Source organism: Oryctolagus cuniculus, chromosome 17 (assembly GCF_051225735.1).
Source record: "Oryctolagus cuniculus isolate XC-2025 breed Fujian yellow rabbit chromosome 17, ASM5122573v1, whole genome shotgun sequence".
Classification (NCBI taxonomy): Eukaryota; Metazoa; Chordata; class Mammalia; order Lagomorpha; family Leporidae; genus Oryctolagus; species Oryctolagus cuniculus.
The window spans coordinates 616576-644476 of NC_142883.1; the positions used below are offsets into that span (position 1 = coordinate 616576).

A 27901-nucleotide genomic window follows, 5' to 3' on the forward strand; every position below is an offset into this window, starting at 1 on the left:
ACTCTCCAGCAGTCTGCAGGGGTGCGAGTCCCACCTGCCCGTGTCGGGCACAGACCACCCGCGCCTCCGTCCACAGAGGTGTTCAGCCCTGGCACCTGCTCTCCTTCACTCACAAAGTGGAGGCCAAGAGGCCAGGGGGCCAGCACTGTGGCGGAGGTTAAGCCGCCACTTATGCTGGCATCCCATACGGCACTGGTTCAGGTCCTGGCTGCCCCTCTTCCAATCCAGCTCCCTTGGAATGGCCTGAGAAAGCAGGAAGACGGCCCAAGTACTTGGGCCCCTGCACCCGCGCGGGAGACCTGGATGGAGCTCTGAGCTTCCTGCTTGGACCTGGACCAGCTATTTGGCGCAGTGACCAGAGCATGTAAGAGCTTGCCTTCTCTCGCTAATGCTGCCTTTCAAGTAAATAAATATTTTTTAAAAATTACTTTAACACACACACGGAGAATCAGCCACGGCAGGACCCTGACCTGCAGCAGGGGCTCGTGGCACGGTGGTCACTGGGAGGCAGCCCTCCCCATCTGACTGCTGGTGAGGCTGAGGGAGAGAGGACGCCCCCGACCGCACACCAGGGGAAGTGCAGGGTCTTGTGCGGGCTGGGGCAGCACCCACACTCACTCTTCCACTGTTTATTCCACCACCAGTTACTTCAGGCTATGTACATGGATTGAAAGCAAAAAAATATCCCATTTAACACAGCACGTCCAGTTGTCTACCTGGACGGCACACAGGCACACACGACATGGAACAGGATGAAGGCAAGCCAACGAGAAGCTTCACGACACACGGGGCTGGGGCCACCTCCCCTGTTCTTTCTGAAACCACGTGGGCCTCTTCAGGCGCCCTCCCAGGATGGCCCTTGTGCGGTGCTGCAGGTGCGCCGGCCCGCCCGCCGTTGGTGGACACGCGGGCGCCCAGCAGCAGGCCCTGGGCAGCTGAGGGGATGAGCTGGGTCCACTTGTGTGAGGTCCCGTCTGAGGCCGAGGACACTGGGAAGGATGAAGGGGTGCAGAGGGGCCCCACGGCCTGTGGGGCAGACTGTCCACCGGGGTGACGCTCCACCTGGGGGGCCTTCCCTGTCTCCAGTAGGGCTGAGCCCACATCAGCTGAGGGTGGCCACAGCAGGGTGGCGGCCACTGCTCTCTGGTGACGGTGACTGTGCAGAATTTAGGATGCCCCCCCCCGAGATGTAAATGGGTAAATGTAACAGCCACCCTGGGTAAGGCAGTGGGGACCAGGCACTGCCAGCCCCCACAGCCCCAGAGCCTTCTGCGTCCATTTCTACCTCAGTGACCTCTGGGGCCTGGGAATCAGAACTCTGGGGACCTCAGCTCTCCACAGGACACTTTTTGGATTTTTTTAAACCTAACAGTGTAGTCTGTTCTGTCAGTCTCCGGGACTCTCCCACCATCTTAGAATAAAAGGGCACTCAGTCGGGGACGCCTCTGCTCCTGTTGACACATCCCAACCCCACGCACAGTAAGATAGCACCACGTGACACGGGGCCACCGACACGGCGCGGCAGAGCCCGGGGGCCCGAGAGGCGGCCTCCTCCACGCTGAGACAGCCCAGCCTGCCGGGCTCTTCACCACTTGATGTCCAGGCTGTCCGTGCAGTGCTCCGGGCTCTGGAAGGTGGTGTGCAGCGCCTCCTGCACTTTGGGGGAGTCGCTGCCTTCCAGCCACTCCTGGTACAGCGCCTGCACATGCGCGCTGGTCTCCGGGGGGTGCACCGGGAGGGCCGAGTAGATGCCTTCCATCTGCCGCAGCAGGGCCTTGTCCGCCTGGCCGTCCTCAGTGCGGGCCTGGCCCCTGCCGTTTAAACACCCTGGAACACACAAGGGGAGCCCTCGGCAGCAGCGCTAAGGACGCTTTCGCTTTAGGGGAGACAGTGTGGGGCACGCGTGGCCTGAGCCTGCCTCCGACACCTGCGTCTCCAGCTTCCCTTGGACAGACCACACCAGGAGAGCGGGAACCGTGGGCGGGGAGCCGGGCGTCCCGCCAGCGGTGGGCCATCTGAGTGGCACCCAACACCGAGGCCTGAACAACCACACGCCTCCCTCCTCTCAAGCGTGCCGTAACTGACAGCAGAAAGTCACTTAGAAGAATTCGCAGACTCCCGCCATGGCTGAGCCCATGTCTAGCGGCCCCCCGTCCTCTGCAGCCTGGCCCCAGGGTCTGTCCACGGGGGCTTCCACGGCCCCATGTCGCTGAGAGACAGCGTCTGCTTCTCTGCCCGAGCCCACGCCCAGAGCAGACGGTCCTCTCCGCCCCTCGGGCCCTGCCCCTCCCCCTCCCCCTGCCTCACTGGGCGCTGGACGCACCTGGCGTTTCCACCGAGCCTCTGGCATCCCTCACGCAGAGAGATGTGAACACCCCGATTCCCTCCGAGCCAGGGGCTCCTTTGTCCGACCCCACCCCTGGTCACAAGACCCCTCCCCGTCTGGGCCCCCTTCTCACCCACAACCTGCGATGGTCCATGCTCCGTCCACGCAGCTCACACCACGCCCCTCCTGCACCCACCCCGCAGGGGGCCCCCCACCGACAACCAAGGACAGAACCCGGCCCAGCCTCAGTCCCCACATCTCAACACTGAGGTTCACGGTGTGTTCCCCACACCCGCAGCCACAGGGCAGTGGACTCTCCTGGTACCACATGTGGGCGAGGCCATTTCTAAGGCACGCCACGCAGGTGGGAGGGGACAGAGAGAACTGGCGGTGTCAAGGATATCACACCCAGCTCTGAGGGTGTCCACGCCCATCATGGGTTGGGGCTGAGAGCCCATGGGGGCCCATGCCTGACCTCGGGGACACGCCTGACCTCGGGGGCACACCTCACCTCGGGGACCCACGCCTCACCTCGGGGACACGCCTGACCTCGGGGACACACGCCTCACCTCGGGGACACGCCTCACCTCGGGGACCCACGCCTGACCTCGGGGACCCACGCCTCACCTCGGGACACGCCTGACCTCGGGGACCCACGCCTGACCTCGGGGACACGCCTGACCTCGGGGACCCACGCCTGACCTTGGGGACACGCCTGACCTCGGGGGCCCATGCCTGACCACGGGGACACGCCTCACCTCGGGGACACGCCTGACCACGGGGACACGCCTGACCTCGGGGGGGGGGGCACGCCTCACCTCGGGGGCCCATGCCTCACCTCGGGACACGCCTCACCTCGGGGACACACCTCACCTCGGGGACACGCCTCACCTCGGGGACACACACGTCTCACCTCGGGGACACGCCTGACCTGGGGACACGCCTCACCTCGGGGGCCCATGCCTGACCACGGGGACACGCCTCACCTCGGGGACACGCCTGACCACGGGGACACGCCTCACCTCGGGGACACGCCTGACCTGGGGACACGCCTGACCTGGGGACACGCCTCACCTCGGGGACACGCCTCACCTCGGGGACACGCCAGCACCTCCACGAAGTGGTAGGGGAGCCTGCCCCTCCTGAGCTTCAGGACCATGTTCTGGATGTTCCTGAAGCCGTAGGCGGCAGCGAAGCGCAGCAGAACCTCCCCGTTCTTCTCAAGGGTCACCTCCTGGAAGTCCCGGTTTCTGTCAGGTCAACAGAGCGGATGTGAGCGACCGAGCCTGTGCACGCAGACAGGCCTGACGCGGCTGCACTGGCCCCGGCCCCGGCCCCGCCCGCCCCGCACACCTCAGGGCGCGGTAGGTGACCTCCTCCACGTGCTCGTCGAACAGCTCCTTGGCCGCGTGCCTGAAGACGTGCGCCAGGTACCCGTCGGCGCCGGCTCCGTCACGGCGCCCCACTCTCTCCTCCCTGCAGTCCCCAAACCTCGGCAGGCACAGGAAACAAAGGGCTTTGCTACTGCTGCTAAAGGCGCCAGAGTTCACCAGACCACCCAGGGCGGGGCTCCCCGGCTGCCACTGCTGCCTGCCTGTGCCAGGCCAGCCTGAGGAGCCCCAGGCCCTGGGGAAGCTGACCTTCTGCAAACTCCAGTCTCGCCTTCCACCACCAAACACAGCACTGGGGCCCGAAGGCTGCAAGGGAACGCACAACACTGGCCTCACGGCAACTGCCACTCGCTGCAGGCACCCAGAAGCCCGGAGCTGCTCTCTCAGGGCCAAAGGGCTTGAGGGAGTCCCTGCTCTGTTCTCTGGGGCCAACGTGCCGTATTTGGGACAGGAGGGTGCAGACGTGACCCCCACAGGGTGGCTGCTGCACCACGGGAGCCCTGAGCCCCTTCATGGCCCTGCCTGCATCCGACTCCAAAGCTGACAGGGTGGCTGGGGCTGCAGTGTGGCCACACGCACACTTCACGTGGCCTTGTCACACAGAGTGGCGGCCCTGGGACAGGTGGGGGCCTCCTCCCACCTCGAGAAGCCACTTACAGAGTGTCCACAGCGGCATCTTTCACAGAGAGGTCGCTCTGCTCCATTATCTGAGCAATTTCACCTGCAGACAAACGAGAAGGGACCTCGTGGCTGCGAAATCTCCACACAGGCAGCAGGCGCCCACCTCAAGGACAGAGTAACGGTAACAGAATGAAGACACGACGGGGCCAGCGTCGTGGCAGCGGGTTAAGCCGCAGCCCGCGATGCCACCACCCACGTGGGCACCGGTTTGTGTTCCGGGTGCTCCACTTCCAATCTAGCTTCCGGTTAATGGCCTGGGAAAGCAGTGGAAGATGGCCAAAGTGTCTGCGCCCCTGCTACCCATGCGGGAGACCCAGATGAAGCTCCTGGCTCCTGGTTTGGCCTGGCCCAGCCCCCAGCTGTTGCAGCCATCTGGGGAGTGAACCAGCAGATGGAAGATCTCTCTGTAACTCTTTTAATTTTTTTTTTAATTTTTATTTGACAGAGGTAGACAGCGAGAGAGAGACAGAGAGAAAGGTCTTCCTTCCTTTGGTTCACCCCCCAAATGGCTGCCATGGCCGGTGCTGCACCGATCTGAAGCCAGGAGCCAGGTGCTTCCCCTGGTCTCCCATGGGGTGCAGGGCCCAAGCACTTGGGCATCCTCCACTGCCTTCCCGGGCCACAGCAGAGAGCTGGCCTGGAAGAGGGGCAGCCGGGACTAGAATTCAGCGCCCATATGGGATGCCAGTGCCGCAGGTGGAGGATTAACCAAGTGAGCCACGGCACTGACCCCTAAATAAATTAAAAAAGACATGGATAAAATGTAACAGTCTGATTTTTCTTTATGCCCTTGAACTGACGGATTTATGCAAACAGTGTCTCCAGCTCCGTGTTTTTGCTTCCCAGTGTAACTTCTGTGCCTAAACCCGCATGGACAGGATGACCACACACACCGGCTGCACTTGTATGGTCATGTCCACGGTGCAATGAGATCAACTGAAATCAGAAGCACTTTCTCTCATTTCACACAGGGGCTTTTAAAAATATCTACATGTATTTATTTGAAAAGTAGAGTAAGCGAGCGAGCGAGCGAGCGATCTTCCATCCTCTGGTTCTCTCCCTCAAGTGCCCACAATAGCCAGGGCTGGGCCAGGTCAAACCCGGGAGCCCAGAACTTAACCCTGGTCTCCCACGTGGCAGGAACCCACGTACTAGAGCCATCATCTGCTGCTCCCCCAGGGTGCACTCAGCAGGAAGCTGGATTGGAAGAGGAGCCAGGGTTCAGGCCCAGGCACCCTGACATGGCACATGGACGTCCCAGGCAGCAGCTTCACCACTGTACCACAACGCTTGCCCGACACAGGCATTCCCGGGAAGAAAAGCTGACAGACAAAGTGAGTCTTCTAAGACCACCACGGCACAGCCGGGTAAGCCGCCACTTGCAACATCAGCGTCTCACGCGTCCACTTCAGATCCAGCTTCATGCTAATGGGACTTGGGAGACCCGGGTGGAGCACCTGGCTCCTGGCTTCGGCCTGGCCCAGCCCCAGCTGTTGCAGTCGCTGGGGAGGGAACCAGTGTCTGTGGCCTCAGACACAGAACACAGGGCAGCTCTGCGAGGCTCCTACTGCCCTGCGAGCAGCCAGGGATGGACCCTCTGCCCTTCCTGCCCCTCCTGCCCCTCCTGCCCCTCTGCCCCTCCTGCCCCTCCTGCCCCTCCTGCCCCTCCTGCCCTGCAGGCTGGGGCCTTCCTGGGGGTGTCAGCCTGCTCCCAGGTCCTGCGGCTCCTGAGTGGACGCCTGCCCTCCATGTTTGTCTCTTGAAAGCCGAGCTCCCACTAGCCTAAACAAGACAGGGCCTGTTTTCAGAGTCCCTTTGAAGCAGAGCTGCCTGGGTTTCTACAAACTCTTGGCTTCCCAGGTGATCCCGGCACACAGAGCTGCCGCTGGCTCCGAGCATCCGACGGTGCCAGCAGCGCCGCGGGGCAGGTGCACCCTGCCCTCGAGCGCAGACTTGACTTGTGAGGAGGGGGCTGAGGGACACAGCCAAGCCGTGGCCCCAGCAGGCGCATGAGCTGCTCCACTGGGAGGAAGAGGCAGGGGACGCAGGACCCGACACGACCCTGCGCTTCTCTTTCAGGCAGAGCCCCAGGGCCCTTGGCTGTCAGCGCCCGTGAGGGCGGCCAGAGCTGCCGGACCCCGTGTGCCTGGCCAGCTGGGGACGCCCCCAGTGCCCAGGCACGGCCCTGCCCACCTCTCACCTGACGTGAGCACACAGTCAACACCGCGGGACCCGTGCAAGGCAGCAGGAAACCCTTCTCGAAGAGCCTCCAGCTTCTTGTCATAGCAAGGGGCCACGATCACGTGGAAAATCTTCTCTGGAGACAGGTTCTGGGGGAGAAGCACTCACGTTTAGGGCTGGTGGAGACAATGCAGCGGCTTCAGCACCCGGCCCAGAGTGCCACCCACGCTGTCTCAGCTGCTGCAGCTGTGGTGGGGCCCTGCCCTGCAGCCTGGGTTCCTACAGCCACATCTGGCTCCCACTGCCACCTCAACCACACCAGCACCGTGTCCACGAGCGTCCACTGCCTCACTCCACCGAGTTGGACTCAAAGGGTCTGCAAGCCAGCAGCCTAAGAGCCTCCCTGGGAGACAGGAGCTGAGCCTGCCCATGGCGGTGACACAGCAGGGGGCGTGGGCTCCCCAGGCCACCCCGCCTGGGGCCGGGCCACACAGCCTGGGCGCCAGCAGACACTGAGTGACCCTTTGGTCAGGTGAGAGGCTGCAGGCCAGGCCTCCAAGGCTCAGCTGTCCCTCACCAGCGCCTGCAGGACACTCAGAGCTTTACTGCAGCCGGGCAGGACAGGGCTGCAGTCCTGAGACGCCTCAGAAACAGCTGGACCCCACAGGTGGGGACAGGGCAAGGAGCAGGTAAAGATGTCCCTGACTCATTTTCCCCAACAGCACACAGCCCTGACATCAGTTAAAAATTCACCAGCTGTGGTGATCTGATGAGCAACAGGTCAAGAGAACATCCCATTGCTACAGTAACGGGGCCCGTGTGGCTGTCTCAGGATCTCAGGCCGCAAGACTGCTTCTCTAGACCCCATGGTGCCCGAACGTGGCTGTCCCCAGGAGGACAGAGGGGGCCCCAGCGGCTGGGGGCCTTGCATGGGTGCTGCAGAGACGGAGGGAGTCACGGAGGACTCGGGAGCTGCCAAGGGCCAGGGCGGGGGGCACGCAGTCCCATCACATGGAACCGCAGATCTCACAGAAGCAGCTAAGGGAGTCACGTGACAGGGGTCTCCCCGGAGAGGCCGTCCCAGAAGCCTTGGGCCTCATCCCAGACGTGTGCAGTTTCTCCTGAACCCAGCACCGGCGCAAGTGAGCACCAAGTGACACACGGGAGCTTACGGAGATGAAGCTGTTAACAAAGGGAGGGGCACGGGGTGGCGCCACAGGCCCGTGCTCACCTGGGGGCCGAGACCGCCTGACCACAGCCAGGGAACACGGTGGTGCCCACTCCATCCCTGAGTAGCCCCAGCTTACCTGCTGTCTGGCAAAGTAGTCCTTCACCAAGGAGCCCATGACCTGCTGGGGGGACTTGGCAGTGCAGAGGTGGGGCGTGACGGGGCGGCCCAGCACCCGCTCCGCGTATCGGACCCAACCTGGGGAGAGAGGAGGCCCACAGGAGAGTGAGTCCACCAGGTCCGCTCCTCGCTGCCCCCTCCCACCTTCCTGCTGCCCAGGGGAGGCTGGGACACCTCTGTTTCAGGTCTGGTCAGGAATCTGCAACGCCGTCTCCACCACACTCCAGGCTGTGGGTCCCAGGAACCCACACGGTGGGGGAGGTCCCGTCAGAACCCCAGCAGGAGCTCCAACAGGAGGAAGGCACAAGGCGCCAGCCCCCACAGAAGGGTACAAAGGCCTGAGCCTCAGACCCAGCACACGCGCCACCTGCTGACGCTCACGTGAACTACAAGGCATCTTCCAAAGCTCCTGGAAAACGCATCTTAGGAGAAAACCATGCAAGAGTTTCTTTTTTTTTTTTTTTTCTGACAGGCAGAGTAGACAGTGAGAGAGAGAGAGAGACAGAGAGAAAGGTCTTCCTTTGCCGTTGGTTCACCCTCCAATGGCCGCTGTGCCCGGCGCACCGCGCTGATCCAAAGGCGGGAGCCATGTGCTTCTCCTGGTCTCCCATGGGGTGCAGGGCCCAAGCACCTGGGCCATCCTCCACTGCACTCCCTGGCCACAGCAGAGAGCTGGCCTGGAAGAGGGGCAACCGGGACAGAATCCAGTGCCCCGACCGGGACTAGAACCTGGTGTGCTGGCGCCGCAAGCGCAAGGCGGAGGATTAGCCTAGTGAGCCGCAGCACCGGCCAAGAATTTCAAAAAAAACTTTCTTTTTGCAACAAACTTATCTTTTAATTCCATTTTTCCATGAGTTTCTGGAAGTACCTTCCTACAGACCCCAAATCATGAACCACCAGGGCAAGGCGGGTGTTGTGCTCACTGTCCCCAGCCCAGCTGAGCGTCTCCCATGCTGCTGCCACCGCCGCTCCCAGAGAGGTGGACACAGGTGGCGCGGTCAGCTGACCTCTGTACCTAACAGCTTCTCCCAGCACAGCTCCCGGCAGGAAGGGAGCACTCACTGGGCTGCAGGGCTCCTCAGAGCCCCCCACCAAGTCCAGGTCATTGTGCCAGCCACCAGACATGCAGCAGCGTCTCGTGTGGCTAGGATGAGTGGCAGCTGCTGCTCTGCCAAACCCAGCTCATCCTCCCTGGAGCCTGCCCCAAGGGCAAGGCAGGGGAGACCTGGCCACAGCTCCCCCATGGCTTCCTCACACACAACCCCCACCCCATCCCACCTGAAGCCGTCTGCGCTCAGGCTCCCTAACCAGACTGTGACACCTGCGTGTCTCACAGTTCCACGGAGCCACAGCTCTCTCCTGCCTCCCACTGGGTGCAGTGTGGTGGGCACGAATCAAGGATGTTCCAATAAAACCTTCAGGTGGGCAACACTAATCTTCAACCCTGGGCCCGTGGACACACACACACGTGCGCACAGAGCACCCTGGCACCCTGGCCAGGCAGAGGCCTGGGGATCAGTACGGGCGGCGAAGGTTGCCCAAAGGGTGCAGAGGGGCTCAGGCCCTCGTCAGACGCAACACTGCCGACTGAAATATCCAACCCTCAGGCCATGGGGACAGCTGTCCCAAGCCCCTATACATTTCATAGCTCTTGCCACACACACACACAATTGCTTCCACTGGGGGAAAAAAAAAATGGGGGCTGGCGCTGTGGCATAGCGGGTAAAGCCACAGCCTGCAGTGCTGGCATCTCATATGGGCACCAGTTCAAGCCCCGGCTGCTCCACTTCCGATTCAGCTCCCTACTGTGGCCTGGGAAAGCAGCAGATGGCCCAAGTCCCTGGGCCCCTGCACCCGTGTTGAAGACCCAGAAGAAGCTCCTGGCTTCAAGTTGGCACAGCTCTGGCCATTGCGGCCATCTAGGGAATGAACCAGTGGATAGAAGTCCTCTCTCTGCCTTTCACATGAATAAATAAATCTTAAAAAAAAAAAAAAAAAAATTGCCTTAAAAAGCAAGAGCACCTGGCAGGCACAAGAGCTGTGTCCTGTGTGCCACCTGCTGGCCGCTCCGCCCCAGGACAGAAGGGCCATGAGCTTGGAGGATCGCGCCGCAGGCCGCGGGCAGGCACAGCGCAGCGGGGAGGCTCCAGGTAGGAAGACGAGGCCCCAGTCCTCGCATCTGAAGGACCTCGACGGCCAGAAAGCCCGGCGTGCCCCGGGGAATTCTGATCCAGGCCTCAACACCGAGCGCCAGCGCCACACACAGAATGCGGCGGCGGCAGCAGCGGCTGCGGCAGCACGGGCACGAGGAGAGCACTCACCCGCAACCAGGGGGTGGCGGCCCCGCGCCTGTCAGCGTCCCCAGCGAGGTGAGAAGACGAAGCGTGCAGGGGGCTGGCAGAGACCGCAACCACAGCTCTGCTCACTGGTGCTCTGGGCGGGGCAGGAGAGGACCCCTGGGTTCTCACGGACCTGAGCCAGAGTCCAGATGTCCAGCAGCTCAGTCACCCGCCCCTCCTCTGCTGGGTACTGGGCAGGGAAGCCTGGCAGGTGGCACCATGACTGCAGGAACGTGGAGCCCGGCTGAGACGGCTCTGCACTGTGTTCCAGGCCAGGCCTAGATGCCGCCCGAGGAAGCCGCTGTGGGCAGTGGTGGGGTCCCTGCGCCCCCAGGCCATGAGGACTCTGACCAACTGTGGCTGCCAGGGAAAATATTTTTAATTAATTTATTTGAGAGGCAAAGTCAGAGAGAGAAAGAGGGAGAGAGAAAGAGATCTTTAACCCGCTGGTTTGCTCCCCAAACAGCCGCTACGACCAGGGCTGGGCCAGGAGCTTCTTCCAGGTCTCCTGCGGGGTGCAGGGGCCCGAGGCTTGGGCCATCTTCCACTGTTTCCTCAGGTGCGTTTGCAGGGAGCGGGATTGGAAGTGGAGCACCTGGGACTCAAACTGCCACCCATATGGGATGCGGCGCTGCGGGCATCTTAAATCTGAAGGCCACTCAGGGACCCCGTACGTGACTACCCCACACCCAATTCCGGTCACCAAGTGAACTCAGCTCAGCAGGGTGCTGGCCCCTCTCCTTACATTGCCAACGTGAGTGTAAGGAAGGTCTGGTCTCCAGCCGGATCCCCCGAATCCTGCCCTGACCACCGGAGGCAGAATGCACCTGTGCAGCAGCTGCAGTTGTGACGAGGAGCCCCCAGAGGAAAGCACAGCATGACCAGGGGAGAACATTCTAGAAGCTCCAAACCTAGAGGGAAACCACCCTGCAGTGAACTGTCACACACAGCAGTCCGCAAGCCGAGACCTGCAGCGCTGCGGCACTGTTTCCACTGCACTCAGCCATATCCGCCCCACAGGGCCTCCCACAGACGATGCGTTTTGCTGGTCTGGTGTTGGGAGATACCGTCCACTTGGTGGCGGCACCGAGGACAGAAAGTCTGGAGACCACTCTCCCTAAAGCACACTCTCCTCTTGGCCATGGGGTTGAGCTGGGAACCACGCTGCCCATGGCACCACGCCAGACCCCAAGGACAGCCCTCAGAGGGAGGAGGGGCTGGCGGCAGGGTCGCCACACCCACGCCAGGACAAGCAGACAAACCCCTAGGTGTGTGATGACGGCAGCGCTGGGCCTGATGCGGCCCCTCGCCGAAGTCCAGAGTCCGGATGGTGCACGCTGGGACCTGGGGTAGAGACGTGAGTCACTGTTCTGCCCCAGAGCGCACTTGCCTACCCCCGCTCAAAGCTGAGCAGAGCGCAGCAGGCCTGGTCCTTGGTGAATGAGTCAGCCCACGTGGCTCTTGAACGAGGGGCAAATTTCCGTTTCCTGCTTCATAAACGGGTGGAAAGTATCACCAAGTTCTCAGTGACCCCACCATCGACATTCTGTTTTATTAACTCCCAGTCCTAACGCGCGAAGGCTGACATACGCCATGCTAGAAGAACGGCAAGCTGTGATGGGGGAGGGTGACAGAGGCCCAGGCTGCGAGCAGCTCAGCCAGGCGGCGGGGCTCTCAGGCCTCCCGAGTTCAGCTTCTGAATGGCAGGCGGCTGCCGGTGCAGATCCCTTCCTTCCTCCCTTATGGGTCACCTTCAAAACCTTCCAGAACGGAAAACTCCGAGACAGACCTCGCCAGGGCTTCAGTCACCGGCTCTTCACAGTGAAGAGGGCTCTGTGGGGCACTGCGGCCCAGAATAGGCAGCTGCTGGGATGCCCACATTCCACGTTAGAGCGCCGATTCAAGTCCCAGCTACTCTACTTCCTAGCTCCCTGCTAGGACACCTGGGAAGCAACAATGGGTCAAGGACCTGAGTCCCTGTCACCCCTGTGGGAGACCTGGACAGGGTTCCTGGCCAACCCTGGCTGGGGGAAGGAACCAGTGGATGGACGGTCTCACTCTGTCACTTTGCCTTTCAAATAAATAACTTTTTTTAAACAGCGCTTTACAAAGCGCTCCCTGGTAGAATCTGAGCATTAATGTGAAAATGTATTTTTATTTTTTAATACTTATTTAATTCGGAGTTACAGCAAGAGGGAAGGACAGAGACAGAGACAGAGATCTTCCACCTGCTGGTTCTCTCCCCACGTGGCTGGGGCTGAGTCAGGCCAAAGCCAGAAGCCAAGAGCTTCATGCATGTCTCCCACGTGGGTGCACAGGCCCCTGCACCTGGGCCGTCTTCTACTGCTTTTCCAGGCACGTGAGCAGGGAGCTGGATGGAACTGGAGCAGCTGGGACTTGAACTGGCGCCCACATGGAATTCCAGCATCACAGGCAGTGGCGTTACTTGCTACAATGCCAGCCCCAAAATGTATTTTTAAAATTATTTGAGAAGGAGAGAGCGAGCGAGCGGGCGAGCGAGCGAGCACGCAAGCGCGAGTGCACACACGGGTTCACTCCCCAAATGCCTGCAATGGCTGAGATGGGCCAGGCTGCGGCTGTGAGCCAGCAGCGATACCCAGGTCTCCCACAAGTGGGCGGCAAGAACCCAGTCACCTGAGCCGTCACCAGGGCCTCCCGCGGTCCACGTTAGAGGGAACTGAAGCCAGAACAGGAATCAAACCAGCACCCTGATGGGGGCATGGATGCATGCACCCCCGGGCTAAACAGCTGCCTGCAATGTGAGCAAGTTTTTATTCTATAATTTTAAGCAACAAAGGATACATGAGTGTTTGCCAAATTATTATCTGATTATGTGGCTATCTGAAATATATACTTTTAAGAGAAAGTAGGTTTTTCTTAATGAACAGTATATTTACCTTAGATATATGAGAAATACAAGTAAGTGAAAAAAAATCACCATTGGCCATCAGGTCCTCCCCACAACCCACCCTCAGTTCCTAATTAACAACGGCTGACAGCAAACCGTGCAGGGGGCTGCGCTCCACGGCCGGGCCTGCAGGTCGAGGGGGTGGGTGCCCCCACTTCCACCTGCCCCCAGACTCGGACTCTTGGGAAGCAGTGCGCCAGCCGACACACAGCGAGTGGCTCACCGGGACAGGCGGAGGTCAGCATGGGCAGCGCACACGCGTCCTGGCCGTGCTGCTGGTAGCGGCGCACAAACTCCCTCTGACTCTCCAGGATGCTGAAGTCCGCAGCTATCGTCGTATCAAACACGTAGTGCACCCCTGCGGGAAGACAAGCAGGCTCAGGGCTCACAGAGTCCCGCAGCTATCGTATCAAACACATAGTGCACCCCTCGGGAAGACAAGCAGGCTCAGGGCTCAGGGCCCCGCAGCTATCGTATCAAACACGTAGTGCGCCCCTGCAGGAAGACAAGCAGGCTCAGGGCTCAGGGTCCCGCAGCTATCGTCGTATCAAACACGTAGTGCGCCCCTGCAGGAAGACAAGCAGGCTCAGGGCTCACAGAGTCCCGCAGCTATCGTATCAAACACATAGTGCACCCCTCGGGAAGACAAGCAGGCTCAGGGCTCAGGGTCCCGCAGCTATCGTATCAAACACGTAGTGCGCCCCTGCAGGAAGACAAGCAGGCTCAGGGCTCACAGAGTCCCGCTGCTAGAAGCTAAGCACTTCCTCCCCCCTACTCATTTTTTCTTACGTTTAAAAGACAAATTTAAACAGCAAATTCATTGTGGTTCAGCGTGTTAAGATGCCACTTGCAATGCCAGCATCCCGTGAGTGCGCCAGTTCAGTCCTGACTGCCCCAGTTCCGATCCTTCTAACGCATCGGGGAAAGCAGCAGCAGATGGCCCAAGTACCTGGCCCTGGACCCACACGGAAGAACTTCGTGCAGTCCAGAATCTTGGCGTTGGCCTGGGCCAGCCCTGGCCATTGCAGCCGCTTAAGGAGTGAACCAACATCTGGAAGACCCCTCTCTCCGTGGCTCTTTCAAATGATACATAAATCTTGAAAGAAAAAAATCCATGGAAACTAGATTTAAATGTAAGTTTTGGTGCAAAGTATTTTAAACCCATGTTTGTAAGGGGCCTTCAAAAAGGAAAACATGTATTAAGAAAAATTCTGCTGGGGCCACTGCTGTGTGTAGCAGGTAAAGCCGCCGCCTGCAGTGCCAGCATCCCATATGGGCGCTGGTTCAGGTCCTGGCTGCTCCACTTCCGATCCAGCTCTCTGCTGTGGCCTGGGAAAGGAGCAGAAGATGGCCCAAGTGCTTGGGCCCCTGCACCCATGTGGGAGACCTGGAAGAAGCTCTTGGCTCCTGGTTTTGGCCTGGCCCTGCCCTGGTCATTGTGGCATTTGGGGAGTGAACCAGTGGATGGAAGATCCCTCTCTCCCTCTCTCTCAATCTGTAACCATACTTTTCAAAATAAATAAATAAATCTTTTTTTTTTAAAAGGCAGAGAGAGAGAGATCAATCAATCAATCTTCCATCCACTGGTTCACTCCCCAGATGGCAGCAACGGCCGGAGCTGTGCCGATCTAAAGCAGGAGTTTCTTCTGGGTCTCCCATGTGGGTGCAGGGCCCAAGTCCTTGTGCCATCTTCTACTGCTTTCTCAGGCCATAGAAAGAGCTTTTTTTTTTTTTTTTTTTGGACAGGCAGAGTAGACAGTGAGAGAGAGAGAGAGACAGAGAGAAAGGTCTTCCTTTTGCCATTGGTTCACCCTCCAATGGCTGCCGCGCTGCAGCCGGCGCACCGCACTGATCTGAAGGCAGGAGCCAGGTGCTTCTCCTGGTCTCCCATGCGGGTGCAGGGCCCAAGCACTTGGGCCATCCTCCACTGCACTCCCTGGCCACAGCAGAGAGCTGGCCTGGAAGAGGAGCAACCCGGACAGAATCCGGCGCCCCGACCGGGACTAGAACCCGGTGTGCTGGCGCCGCAAGGCAGAGGATTAGCCTAGTGAGCCGCTGCGCCGGCCAAGAGCTGGGTTTTGAACTGGTGCCGATATGGGACGCGAGCACTGCAGGTGGCAGCTTTACCCACCACGCCATGGCACTGGCCCTATATTGTATTTTTTTTTTTTTCGACAGGCAGAGTGGACAGTGAGAGAGAGAGAGACAGAGAGAAAGGTCTTCCTTTGCCGTTGGTTCACCCTCCAATGGCCGCCATGGCCGGTGCACTGCGGCCGGCACACTGCACTGATCCGATGGCAGGAGCCAGGTACTTCTCCTGGTCTCCCATGGGGTGCAGGGCCCAAGCACTTGGGCCATCCTCCACTGCACTCCCTGGCCACAGCAGAGAGCTGGCCTGGAAGAGGGGCAACCGGGACAGAATCCAGCGCCCCGACCGGGACTAGAACCCGGTGTGCCGGCACTGCAAGGCGGAGGATTAGCCCAGTGAGCCGCGGCACCGGCCCTATATTGTATTCTTTAGGGAACATCTGGGTATTTTTATCTGCAATTGGTTGAATCCCTGGTTGCAGAAACCATGCATATAGAGGGCAGACAGTATAATACTCAATTATATGATTATTGATTATATAAACTTTTTTTTTTGACAGGCAGAGTTAGAAAGTGAGAGAGAGACAGAGAGAAAGGTCTTCCTTCCGTTGGTTCACCCCCCAAATGGCCGCTATGGCTGGCGCGCTGCGCCGATCTGAAGTCAGGAGCCAGGTGCTTCTTCCCAGTATCCCATGCAGGTGAAGGAGCCCAAGCACTTGGGCCATCCTCCACTGCCCTCCCTCCTGGGCCACAGCAGAGAGCTGGCCTGGAAGAGGAGCAACCAGGACAGAATCTGGCGCCCCAACTGGGACTAGAACTCAGGGTGCCACGCCACAGGTGGAGGATTAGCCAAGTGAGCCGTGGCACTGGTTGATTATATAAACTTTTAAATATAAATTTTAAAAAATCTCCCCAAATAGAGTCTTTGACCGTGAGACAATATGGATGCAACAACTCTCATCCCTGGTAAAACTAAGCTACCCTAGGCTTTAAAATTTATTTATTTTCCAGAGAGAGAGACCATCTATCTGATAGTTCTCTCCCTATGACTGTACCAGCCCCGCAGGAACAAAGCTGAGAGCTGGGAATTCAATCCAGGGCTCCTACTCGGGTGGCGGGAGCCCAGTGTCCTGAGCCATCACTCTGCTCCCAGGGTCTACGTTAACAGGAAGCTGGCGTCAAGTGCCAGTCAGGGCCGGGGACTGAACGCAGCTGTTCTATGTGGGATGCAGGTCTGCCACAGGACCCTGACCTCCAGGTCACAGCCTGCTCCCACCCTGGCTTTTTAAGGCCAAAAGCATGAACGGATGATTTAATGAACAGCGGCTCAGCTTTGGCTACAACACTTAGAGCACTGAAGAACAAGACCCCACCCGAGTGAGGCCCACAGGCTGCTTCTGAGGCTACAGACCCTCCACTACAGTCCATCCCATAAAACCAGGGGCACAGTAAAAACTCTTACTTGCGGATCACCCAGGTGTCCTGAATTCACATGTCAACTGCTAGGGCTCTAAAACACCAAGAGCAACAAGCCGGGCTGCTCGGCTTCGCAGGGCGCAGGCCAGTCCAGCCTGAAGACGCAGCTCACCCCAGTGCTGCCCTTGAGCGCCGAGTGTGCGCTGTGTGTGCATGTGCACGTGTGTGCGTGTGTGTATATATAAAAGTACTTTAGCTTCCCCACATACATCAGCAGGAAGCTGGCCACAAGCAGAGGAACCAGGACTCAAAACTGGCGGTCTGAGATGCAGGTGCCGCAAGAGGCACACAGCCCACTGCGCCCCCACACGGCCTCCACGGTGCTCCCCACAGAAGGAACACGGCCTGCTCCCTTCCTGCTCTGCTCTCCAGAGCCTCTTGGGAAACTGGACACCCACCACGGCAGACACCATTCTCCATCAGACAAACACTGTGAGCTGACGATGACTGGCAGATGTGCTGGGGGGGGGGGCTCCTACCTGTGCCTGTCCACACAACAGGCAGGCAGCCACTTCCTGCTGCCAAAGGGGTCAGCCCCCACTGTCACAAAGCACCCATGCGCCCATGGCAGGGAGTGAGCGACACCCGCCCGCCAAGGGTTTTAGGCTGGGTTTCGTGACCTACAGGACTGGGTCCATTTACAACCACCAGACTCTCCTGGAGGCTTCTTATCTAGCCTGCCCTTGAAAACTGAGCTGGAGATAAAAAGGGCCTTAGAAGCTCAAGTTATCAACACACAGAAGCTCAAGTAACCGACCCAGGGTGTATCAGAGATAACCCACCCAGGGTGTATCAGAGATAACCCACCCACCCAGGGTGTATCAGAGATGACCCACCCACCCAGGGTGTATCAGAGATGACCCACCCAGGGTGTATCAGAGATGACCCACCCACCCAGGGTGTATCAGAGGTAACCCACCCACCCAGGGTGTATCAGAGGTGACCCACCCACCCAGGGTGTATCAGAGATGACCCACCCACCCAGGGTGTATCAGAGGTGACCCACCCACCCAGGGTGTATCAGAGGTGACCCACCCACCCAGGGTGTATCAGAGATGACCCACCCACCCAGGGTGTATCAGAGGTAACTCACCCAGACCTTTGAGGAAGCCGCAGAGTCTCCTGGAGGCATCAGTTACACTGAGGCTGAACTTAGCAGCAAAGTAAGGCAAAGACTGCGGGCACACAGACACGACCAGCACTTTGTGCTCTGAGGTATCACATTTCTAGAAGAAACAGAGGAAAGTCACACATGTGCTCCTTGTACAGCGGGGAGCAGACCTCCTAATGCAAAGTTCACACAAGCGACATGATCACCGTCCTATGCAAATACTAATAAAACAAACACTGGCAAGCAGAATTAAGAAAAAGACAAAAACATCAGGATTCACACGACACATGGGCAGGTGTCACAGTGCCACAGCTTAAGCCACCATTTAGGACACTGGCACCAATGCCGGAACATCTGGAATCAGCAGATGATGGCCCAAGTTCTTGGGTCCCTGCCACCCACATGGGAGACCAGGACGGAGTTTGACTCCTGGTTTTGGTTTGATTTGCCTTTCAAATAAAATAAAAATAAAAAAAAGTCAGGGGCTCGTGCTACAGCGCAGCTGGTTGAACTGTGGCCTGCAGTGCTGGCATTCCATGTGGGCACTGGTTCGAGTCCTGGCTGTTCTACTTCCGCTCCAGCTCCTTGCTAATGTGCCTAAAAAGGAGAAGATGGCCCAAGGGCTTGGGCCCTGCACCCATGGGAGACCCAGAAGCAGCTCCTGCTCCTGGCTTCAGCCTGGCCCAGATCTGCCTGTTGGCAGCCATTTGGAGAATGAACCAGCAGGTGGGAGTTCTGTCTGTCCCTCTCTCTCTCTCTCTCCTCTTTCAAATAAATATAAAATGAATAATCCTTTAAAATTATAACTAGTTTATTTGACAGTTCTTCCATCCACTGGCTCATTTCCCTATATGCCTGCAACAGCCAGGGTTGAGCCAGAACAAAGCCAGGAGCCTGGAACTAATCCAGTCTCCCACTAGGTATCAGGGAGCCATCACCCACTGCCTCCTAGGGCGCTCACTAGCAGGAAGCTGGAATCAGAATCGGAGCTGGGACCGAAACCCGAGCCGACAGCCCAACGGGCGTCTTAACTGCTGTGCCAAATTCTGCCTCAGAAGTGGATAATCTGAAAGGAAAATGTAAATTACAACATTGGCCCATAAATCGCTGAAATGACCCAATAACACTAAACACAGACACAACGAAATGGTGTCTAGAGTCTTCTCCCAACAATCACTCAGCTAAGCGACTCAGTGACACGTTCCATCACGTTTCTAAGGAATACGCACTTCTCCTCTCATATAAACTGTTCTGAAACACACAAGCACCAGGGCCAGCTACCACCTGCAACATGGCATCCCACATCGAAACACCAGCTCAGGTCTCAGCTACGCTGCTTCCCATTCAGCTCCCGGTGAGGAGCCTGGGAAGGCAGCAGTGCTGGCCTTGGACACCACCCTCCCTCCAACGTGGGAGACCCCGATGGAGTTTCTGGCTCCTGGTTTTGGCCTAATGCAGCCCAGCTGTTTTTCTTTTAAGATTTATTTATTTGTTTGAAAGGCACAGTTACAGAGAGGCAGAGGCAGAGAGAGAGGTCTTGCCCCTGCTGGTTCACTCCCCAAACGACCATAACAGCCGGAGCTGGGCCTATCCGAAGCCAGGAGCTTCTTCTTGGTCTCCCACGTGGGTACAGGGGCCCAAGGACTTGGGCCGTCTTCCACTGCTTTTCCAGGCCACAGCAGAGAGCTGGATGGGAAGTGGAGCAGCCAGGACTTGAGCTTGCGCCCATATGGGATGCCAGCACTAAAGGAGGCGGCTTTACCTACACCACCAGGCCAGCCCCACCCCGCCCCGCCCCCCCACCGCTGCCCCGGCTATTTCAGCTAGCAGATGGAAGATCTCTCTCCCTCTCTCTCCCTTTCAAATAAATAAATACATACATACAGAATATGAATAAAATACATTAAATTAAGGTAATAAATAAAAACAGGTGAGCACAAAGTCCCAAGGCTATCAACACCCTGAAGGCAGAATCTGAAGCTGGAGGCTTGCCAGAAGAGATCCCCGGGAACCAGGAGCACGTGGACCACAAGTGCGCGGAGTGACGCCTCTCGGGCTGCCCAGGTGTGACCAGGGAGCAGCGAGAGCAAGGACGTCCGAAAAGACGAAACTTACTTGTAGCCAATAAGCTGAAAAGCCCTAAGACAGCCCAGTAAACGTGGGAACATTACCAAAGTCCAATAAAATGCCACACACAGGGAAGCATTTAGCCTGGTGGTAAGCTGCCCGTTGGGACACACACCCCCTTGTCAGAGGGCCTGGCTTCAAGTCCTGGCTCTGGCTTGATTCCAGAAGGTCCAATCAGATTCCACACTTCATCCCTACCCCAGACGTCAGCGAGAAACCAAAGGTGACTGCAGCCGGCGCTGCGGCTCACTAGGCTAATCCTCCGCCTTGCGGCGCCGGCACACCGGGTTCTAGTCCCGGTCGGGGCGCCGGATTCTGTCCGGGTTGCCCCTCCTCCAGGCCAGCTCTCTGCTGTGGCCCGGGAGTGCAGTGGAGGATGGCCCAAGTGCTTGGGCCCTGCACCCCATGGGAGACCAGGAGAAGCACCTGGCTCCTGCCATCAGATCAGCGTGGTGTGCCGGCCGTGGCGGCCATTGGAGGGTGAATCAACGGCAAAGGAAGACCTTTCTGTCTCTCTCTCACTGTCCACTCTGCCTGTCAAACACACACACACACACAGGTGACTGCAGCAGCGGCTCATGAGAAAGGAAAACAAAGCAGCACAAGAGCTGAGGTTCACGGGCGACTCCCCGCAGGTCTACCAAGGAACTGAGGGCACTGTGCCAGCAACCCCACCCACAGACAAGCAGGCCGAAGCTGCTGTGTGATACGGGACAGCAGGAAATACTGGCGGTCGGAGGCTGCCTGTCCCCTGCGGACCCCTTGAGAAGCCCACGTGACACCATCAGGGCCAGCCCTGGAGCACACCATCCTCGGGCGCACCCAGCATTCCCAGAAAGCCAATGGCGGAGCTGCCACTGTGGCACGGAGGGCAAAGCCAGTGCCTGCGATGCCGGCAGAACCCGAGAGCTGGTGCGAGTCCCAGCTAACGCACCTGGCAGGAGCAGTCAGCCCAGGTGTCTGGGTCCCTGCTACCCGTGTGGGAGACCTGGATGGAGTTCCAGGCTCCTGGCTTCAGCCTGGCCCAGCTCTGGCTGCTGCAGCTATTTCGGGAGGGAACCAGCAGATGGAAGACCTGTCTCTGCCTCTTGAGAACTCTGCCTTTTAAACACTTAGATACATCTTAGAAACAAACGAAAACGAGCAAGCCCAGAGCAGCTGGGTCTGCGGCTGACATCACAAACGCAACACCAGTGCACAGCCAGGAGTCCAGGGCTGTGCGAGCAGAGGCAGGCAGAGGCGCCCCAGGAAGCAGACTCCGCCTCCGCCCGACGCCTCCCTGGGCGCGTGCAGGGCGTGCAGGGCTCAGTCCTCAGTCTTCCTCAGGGAGCAGCCTGTGACCGTGAGCGCTCAGTGTGAGCGCAGGGCTCAGGAGGGAGAAGGGCTCCTCACGCCCGTCCCAAGCACGCCTCGAGCAGCGCGGCTCTCCTGCCTCCCGCCTTTCAGCTGTGGCTTACGCCAGCCTGATCCGGGTTCCTGCCGCGACAGCCGAGGTGCCGGTGGCCGGGGGCACGAGTCCCTGACAGGCCTTCCACTTAACAGTGAAGCCGGCCAGCACATCCACTACCGGTCAGGACAAGACAGCAGTGCCATCCGTCACCACCGTGAGACCTGGCCGATCGCGTCAGGAAAATGAAGATACGCAAGTCTCCTGAAAAGCCACATACAGGGCAGGCGTGGTGGGTGAGTGCCAGCAGGACACACACCCCGGCAGCAGTGTGCCTGCTTCCAGACCCGGCTCAGGCTTCCGACTCCAGCTTCCTGGAAGGCGGCCAGCCACGGATCCAGCAGTGGGACCCCTGCTCCCCAGACTGGGAAGCCTGGACTGAGTGCCAGCTTCCAGCTTCGGCCTGGCTGTCTCAGCTGCGAGAGCACTGGGAGTGAACCAGCAGATGAAAGCCCTCTCCGCCTCTCACGCGAAACACGGTGACCAGCCTGGCAAAACCCACGTGCAGCGTGTGCGGCCGAGGGCCTGAGGCTGGACACACAGAGGACGGCGGGAACCCGGGTCCTGAGGACGTCACGGAGTCCCACTGAGCCTGCAGCCGCTCACCTCCAGACTCCTCCACAGAGCGACTTCCGACTTGATAAATGCCACGGGGAGTTTTGTCACTAGCAGCTGAGTGTAATTCTGAAACGTCATACAGACAAACAGCACAGCAAAGAGAGCCGGTACTGTCCGGTTAAGTACCCACCAGCAGCACCAGCATCCCCTGTGGGCTCTGGTTCGAGTCCCGGCTGCTCTACTTCCGATCCAGTTCCCTGCTGATGACCTGGGAAAGCAGCAGAAGATGGCCAAGTCCTCGGGCCCCTGCAGAAGCAGCTCCTGGTTCCTGGCTTTGGATTGGCCCAGCTCCAGCCATTGCGGCCACTTGAGGAGTGAACCGGAGGATGAAAGACTTCTCTTTCTTTCTTTTTTTTTTTTTTTTTTTTGACAGGCAGAGTTAGACAGTGAGAGAGACAGAGAGAAAGGTTTTCCTTTTTGCCGTTGGTTCACCTCCCAAATGGTAGCTATGGCCGGCACACAGCGCCGATCCGAAGGCAGGTGCTTCCTCCTGGTCTCCCATACGGATGCAGATGCAGGGCCCAAGCACTTGGGCCATCCTCCACTGCCTTCCCCGGGCCACAGCAGAGAGCTGGACTGAAGAGGGACAACCGGGACAGAATCCGGCGCCGCAGGCAGAGGATTAGCCTAGTGAGCCGCAGCGCCGGCCACGTTCTCTTTCTTTCCCTCTCTTTGTAACTCTGCCTCAACTAAATAAATATTTTAAAAAATCGTCAATAAGCATATTAAAGATCTTCAGCCTCTATAATCAGAAAAATGCAAATTAGATAAAATTTTCTACTCAACACATTAGGAAAAGGTGTGAGTTTGCTGTCGCGTGTCAGGAGGACTGGACACAGCCATGTGTGAGCGCCACTGCTAGAAGGAGAAAGTGAAATACGCACTTTCGGGGCCAGCGTTGCGGCACAGCAGGTTAAGCCACAGCCTGTGACCAAGGCATCCCGCGAGCACAGGTTTGTCCCGGCTCGTGGCCTCACACGGACCAGCCCTGCTCCTCGTAGCCCTCTGGGGAGTGAACCAGAAGATGGAAGCTCTCTAACCCTGCCTTTCAAATAAATAAATGAGAAGACCACGACCTCCACCTCGGCAAACAGCTTCAGAGGCACTGACAGCCCATGACTGTGGGCACGACACCTGACCTCACCTGGCTGAGGCCTCCCCTTCAGCTAGGGGAGCCCGATGGGCGACAGCAGCCCCCCACCCACACCCCCACTGCCGAGTCAGGGAGGGAGTGTGACTGTGCGGGGACTGTGTCCGTGATGGAGAAGGGCGTAGGCTCAGGGACAGGGCGTAGCCACACAGGGACAGGGCTGGGACAAGCAAGTGATGTCCCCACCCCCCGCCGCAGCACCAGCGAGCCCTGGACACCGTACCTTGTTAAGGTTCAGGACCCGGAAGAAGTCCTTGGCATTCTGCTGGGAGAGCTGGACGCCCTCCTCTGCAGTCACACAGCTGTCACACGCCAGGCAGTCGCTCAAGAAAATCTTGGCATCAGCCAGCTTGTGGAACGCTCCCTTCTGGAAGAGAACATCGAGGTCTGGGAGGACGCCTCACCTCAGAACACGGCGCGAGGGAGGGCGGAGCACGAGCCCCCCCCCCCCCCCCCCACACGACAACAGCAGGCAGGAGGCAGCTTCCACCTCCGAGCAGCCTGAGGCCGTACAAGGACACAGGCCCCAGCCCGTGGTGACGCTGCCGGAGACCCTGCAGACAACCGCCAGGTGGAAGCCTGCCCCACGTCCTCGGGGAAGGCAGGGTCTGGGAGCAGCCCCGCCCGCCCGGCTTCTCCTCCCTGCAGTTCTGCTCAGCAGGGCCTGGGGCACAGCTCTGCTAGAACCTGAGCTGCCCCCACCCCGGCTCCCTGGGGTGCCTACAGTCCTGGCCTCTCCCTAGAGGCTCAGAGCTTGCACGGCTCCCTGCTGGCTCAGGGCCCCCACCTCGCTGAAGCTGAAGCCCGTCTGTCCACCCCTGGTCTCACCTGGACGCCGGCACCCTCTCCTTCCCTAGAATCTGCTAAGACGGAGCCGCATCTGCACTCTGCTCAGAGCCCTCCACAGCCGCCCCCCATGTAGAGGTTCAAGCTGGTGGGTGTGCTCCCCATCGCGCCCAGTCACAACGGCCCTGGCTGGGACTGCCACACTCTGGGACACACCCCCAGCCAGCTCTGGGCTCACTGAATGGCCCTGGCTGGGAGGTCCTGACACCTGCCAGCACCACCCTCATCCACCAACCGCCTTGCCCCCCGGGCTCCACGTGCTCAGCCCTCCTGGGTACAAACTTCGGTCTGAGAGTACACACCCCAGAACGTGCCGCATACAGACCGTGCTCGCTACTGGGCGGACGGACGTAGCCCACTGGAATCATTTCAACACATTATGAGAGCCTGAGCCACGGGTCCCGTTTGCTGTTGTTTTCCCCTTTAAACACGGACTGACAGGAGCCAGCTCGGGTGCCCTCTCCCCCACAGCCACTCTGAACGGAGCTCAGCCCACTGCCTCCTCCTGGAAATGACCCAATGGCCCCGAGACGCCTGCTCACTGGGGGTCTTGTTCCACTACCGGTGATTCAGGAGGTCTGTGTGGGGCCCAGAAGCCTGTACTTCTAAGGAGCTCCCGGAGCCTGGCGCGCGGTGCTGCACTAAGCCCGAGGCCCGGCCAGCTGCACCAACTCGCCATCCTCCCGCGTCTCCTGCTGCAGGGCCGGCTCTCCCGCACCTGTCACATTCCTCCCTTTCCCCTCCTGCCCTAAACGCACGCGCCGTTCCCTTCCACCACCTGGCCTATCGCCTCTGTCCAGAGCAACAGGGGCCTGTGCTGCCTCCAGCCCAAGCTCGGGGCCTGTGGAGCTAACGCCGCGCCCGGGTACAGCCTCTTAGCTCTGCCGCTCTGGCTGGCTCACGCAGGTCCCGTGCCCCGCCAAAGCTGCGCCCCAGCTGTTCCCCGGCTCCCTCCAACCTGCACTGACACACACCTGCGCTCCCCCGAGCCCGGGGGCCTTCGCGATCGCCCACTGCCCTCCACTGAGCGGGTCAGGGTGTGCGACACCCTCCGGGCTGGCTGCTACACCGGCTCGGAGCTCTCCCCGCCCTGCGCGCCCGCGCTGTCCGTGTGCCCACCACCGACCTGCCGAGACAACCACCTAGGCTGGGGGTGCCTTATCTCAGCCTCGCAGAACCCGGGAGGGGCGCGCCTCAACCCCCCGCATCACTGATAGCGAAGGGGCTGGAGCTCCGCGCAGGGGTGCGCCCAGAGGAAGGCCCGCCAGACGCAGGTCGCGGCAGAAGCGCTCAGCGCCGGCGCTCGCGGGGCCCTCCGTGGAAGGCGTGACGGCTGCGTCTCCGCGCGCCGCTGGGGCGGCACTTACACAGCACACGCAGCTCGGAGCGCGCATCAACTCCCGGCCAGGCAGCATCTCAAAGAGAAGCAACCGCGAACAGAGGCGACGGCGGCCGGGCCCCGGCCGGCCCCGGCCGGCGCACGCTCACCTCTCCGCCCGCCCGCGCCGGGCTCGCGCTCGCCTCGGCCGACACATCCTCCGCGTCCTCGGTCTTGCTCTTCTTGCTACATTCCTTAAAAAGGCAAGGGGGCGTCACTGACCGACGACTCTGCCGCTGCCCTCCCTCACGGCTCGGCCACCTGCCCGCAGGTGCGAGGGCGACCCCGCGGCGCTGCCCGCTCCGGACCGAGGAGCGCCGCCGCCTCGGCCGGCCGGGGCCGCCGCGAGGTTCGGTCTCGGTGTCCCGGGCTGAAGGCTCGGGACCGTTTTGCGGGACAGGGAAGGATGGACGGGCGCGCGAGAGCCTGCCGCCACCCGCACGCGGCCCGCCCCAGCCCCGGCCCCGCGGTCCGCGCCCACCTTGCGCGTGCAGTGCTCGCACTTCATCTGGAGCGCGCGGGCGGAGGCCGGCGCCTCGGCCTGAGGGGAGCAGCGCGGACGCAGACGCGGCGCCCGCCGCCCGCAGCCCTTTGTCGTCCTCGCTGCGGCGGGCCCCGCCCCGGCGGCTGCGCCCGGCCAATGAGAGCGCCGGGACAGGGCGAGCCGCACCCTGAGCCAGTAGGAGCGCGCGGAAGGCGCTTCGGCCCCGCCCCACACGGCTGGGTCTCGGCCAATGAGGATGCCGGAAAGAGGCGGGCCCGCCCCTGGAGCCAATGCGACGGGCGACGCCGCGGGGTCCCGGGCCGGTTCCCGCGAGGGTTTCCGCTTCGGGCGGGCCGGCGGGGGCTGCTTAGCCACGGGCGCGGGGGAGGGGCCGAGGGAGAGCCGCCTGCGGCGGGGGCGCGCGTCGTCCGCTCGGCCCCACACCCGCCTCTGGCCGCCGCCATGGCCGCCCTGCCGCGCGGCACGTAGGCCGGCCGGGCGGAAGTGCGCGTGCGCGGCGAGCGCCGCTGGCCCGCGTGGACGCAGCCGGGCGGCACGAGGGCGGCGTTTTCCGTTCGTGTCGTTGAGCGCGGGAGCGCCGCGCTCCGCCGGCCCGCCCCGGGGTCCCCGCCAGGGCCCGCTTCCGTCGGCCGCTGCGGTCCGAGAACCCTGACCGGGTGCCCGGTCAGTGTTTGGCCTGAGTCCCGCGGGTACTGGTCAGGGCCGCACTTTACAAAGCTCGAGGAGACTGTCGTCCCCCACGGAGCTGACTGGAACCGCGCAAAACCGGCGGCACGCGAGGGCGCTCGGGAGTCCTGGGACCCGGCCGGTGCACTCCGCGGACGCGCGTGGGGACGCGGAGGTCACTTTCCAAAATGCAGTCGGGGACTCGGACTTGGCACTTGGCAGGCTGCTGCCCGGTGTGAGCTCTGGGACGAGGCCGGCTCCCCCACCGCTCTGACCACCCGCTAGCGAAGACTGCAGGGCCACACGTGACCGCCACCCACGGGCAGCGCTGCCACGCGGTGACTCGCTGTTAGCGTCCCCGGAGTCCACATCTCCCCTAAACCCCGCGCCCGGGTCGGGTGCAGAGCGCGCGTGGAGCAGTCAGCGTGACAGGAAGCGCTCCCGCGTGTACAGCCCAGAGTCCCGATCCTGCGCCCCTCCTGAAGGCAAACCCTCCCCTCGGAGCGTCAGATCAGACACTTACGCCTCAAAACCCCAGTAGGATCTTTTCATGTTAGATCATTAAAAATGTTCTTATTTATAGTTTTCCATTTCTTAAAAAAGTTTATTTATTTGAAAGAGTTACAGAGAAATGTAGAGACAGAGAGAGGTCTTCTATCCACTGGTTCACTCCCCAAATGACCGCAACGGCTGGAGCTGTGCCGATCCCAAGCCAGGAGCCTCTTCCAGGTCTCCCACGTGGGTGCAGGGCCCCAAGGACTTGGGCATCTTCTGCTGCTTTCCCAGGCCACAGCAGGGAGCTGGACCAGAAGTGGAGCAGTCAGGACTCGAACCAGCACCCAAATGTGATGCCAGCGCTGCAGACTGAAGCTTTAACCCACGGTGCCAGAGCCGGCCCCGCGTTTTCCATTTATATACCATATTACAAATACATCAATCAACCTTGGGAAGTCTTAACCTTTCAGTCATTCAATCCATGTCAGCACTGCACAGAAAACATCTCCCTTCAGTTTTCAGGAATGAAAGAGTAGTTTTAGATTTGTATATTTATTGTTATTTTAAAGATGTATTTATTTGTTTGAGAATCAGAATTACAGAGATGGAAAGAGAGAGATCTTCCATCCACTGGTTTACTCCACAGATGGCCTCATGGCCAGGGCTAGGCCAGGCCAAAGCCAGGAGCAGCATCTCCCACAGGGGTGGCAGGGGCCCGACTCCTGGGGCCATCTTCTCTTCTTCTCCAGGTCATTAGCAGGGCGCTGGAGCAGAAGTGGAGCAGCCAGGACTAGAACTG

The 27901-nt window shown here is 60.1% G+C and overlaps 1 protein-coding gene across 7 annotated transcripts; it reads right to left on the reverse strand.

The window, feature by feature from the left end:
- Positions 1-614: 614 nt before the first annotated feature.
- On the reverse strand, positions 615-26074 carry NARF (nuclear prelamin A recognition factor). 7 transcript variants are annotated; one of them, XM_051838812.2, is made up of 12 exons: positions 25918-26074; positions 25547-25630; positions 23436-23579; positions 17853-17985; positions 13419-13553; positions 7887-8005; positions 6599-6728; positions 4375-4438; positions 3967-4023; positions 3680-3817; positions 3419-3576; positions 615-1827 (listed from the first exon to the last, which is right to left on the reverse strand). In XM_051838812.2, exons 1-12 carry the CDS (start codon positions 25942-25944, stop codon positions 1586-1588), a joined length of 1431 nt encoding a protein of 476 aa, XP_051694772.1. In that variant the 5' UTR covers positions 25945-26074; the 3' UTR covers positions 615-1585. The 7 variants fall into 7 exon arrangements, with proteins under 7 accessions (XP_051694772.1, XP_089174665.1, XP_089174666.1 ...); XM_089318539.1 differs by lacking the exon at positions 25547-25630 and adding an exon at positions 22193-22270 and having other exon boundaries at positions 25918-26041; XM_089318540.1 differs by lacking the exons at positions 25547-25630; positions 25918-26074 and adding exons at positions 22193-22270; positions 24041-24238.
- Between the last annotated feature and the right edge of the window lie 1827 nt (positions 26075-27901).

Bases quoted from the DNA above. Each gene is read 5' to 3' on its own strand.
- NARF (XM_051838812.2), bottom strand. From the start codon at position 25,944: ATGAAGTGCGAGCACTGCACGCGCAAG. The intron at 17,986-23,435 runs GTACGGTGTCCA...TGTTTCTTCTAG, and splicing joins GGGTCCTGAACCTTAACAAG to AAATGTGATACCTCAGAGCA. The intron at 3,577-3,679 runs GTGTGCGGGGCG...TTGACCTGACAG, and splicing joins GTCACCTACCGCGCCCTGAG to AAACCGGGACTTCCAGGAGG.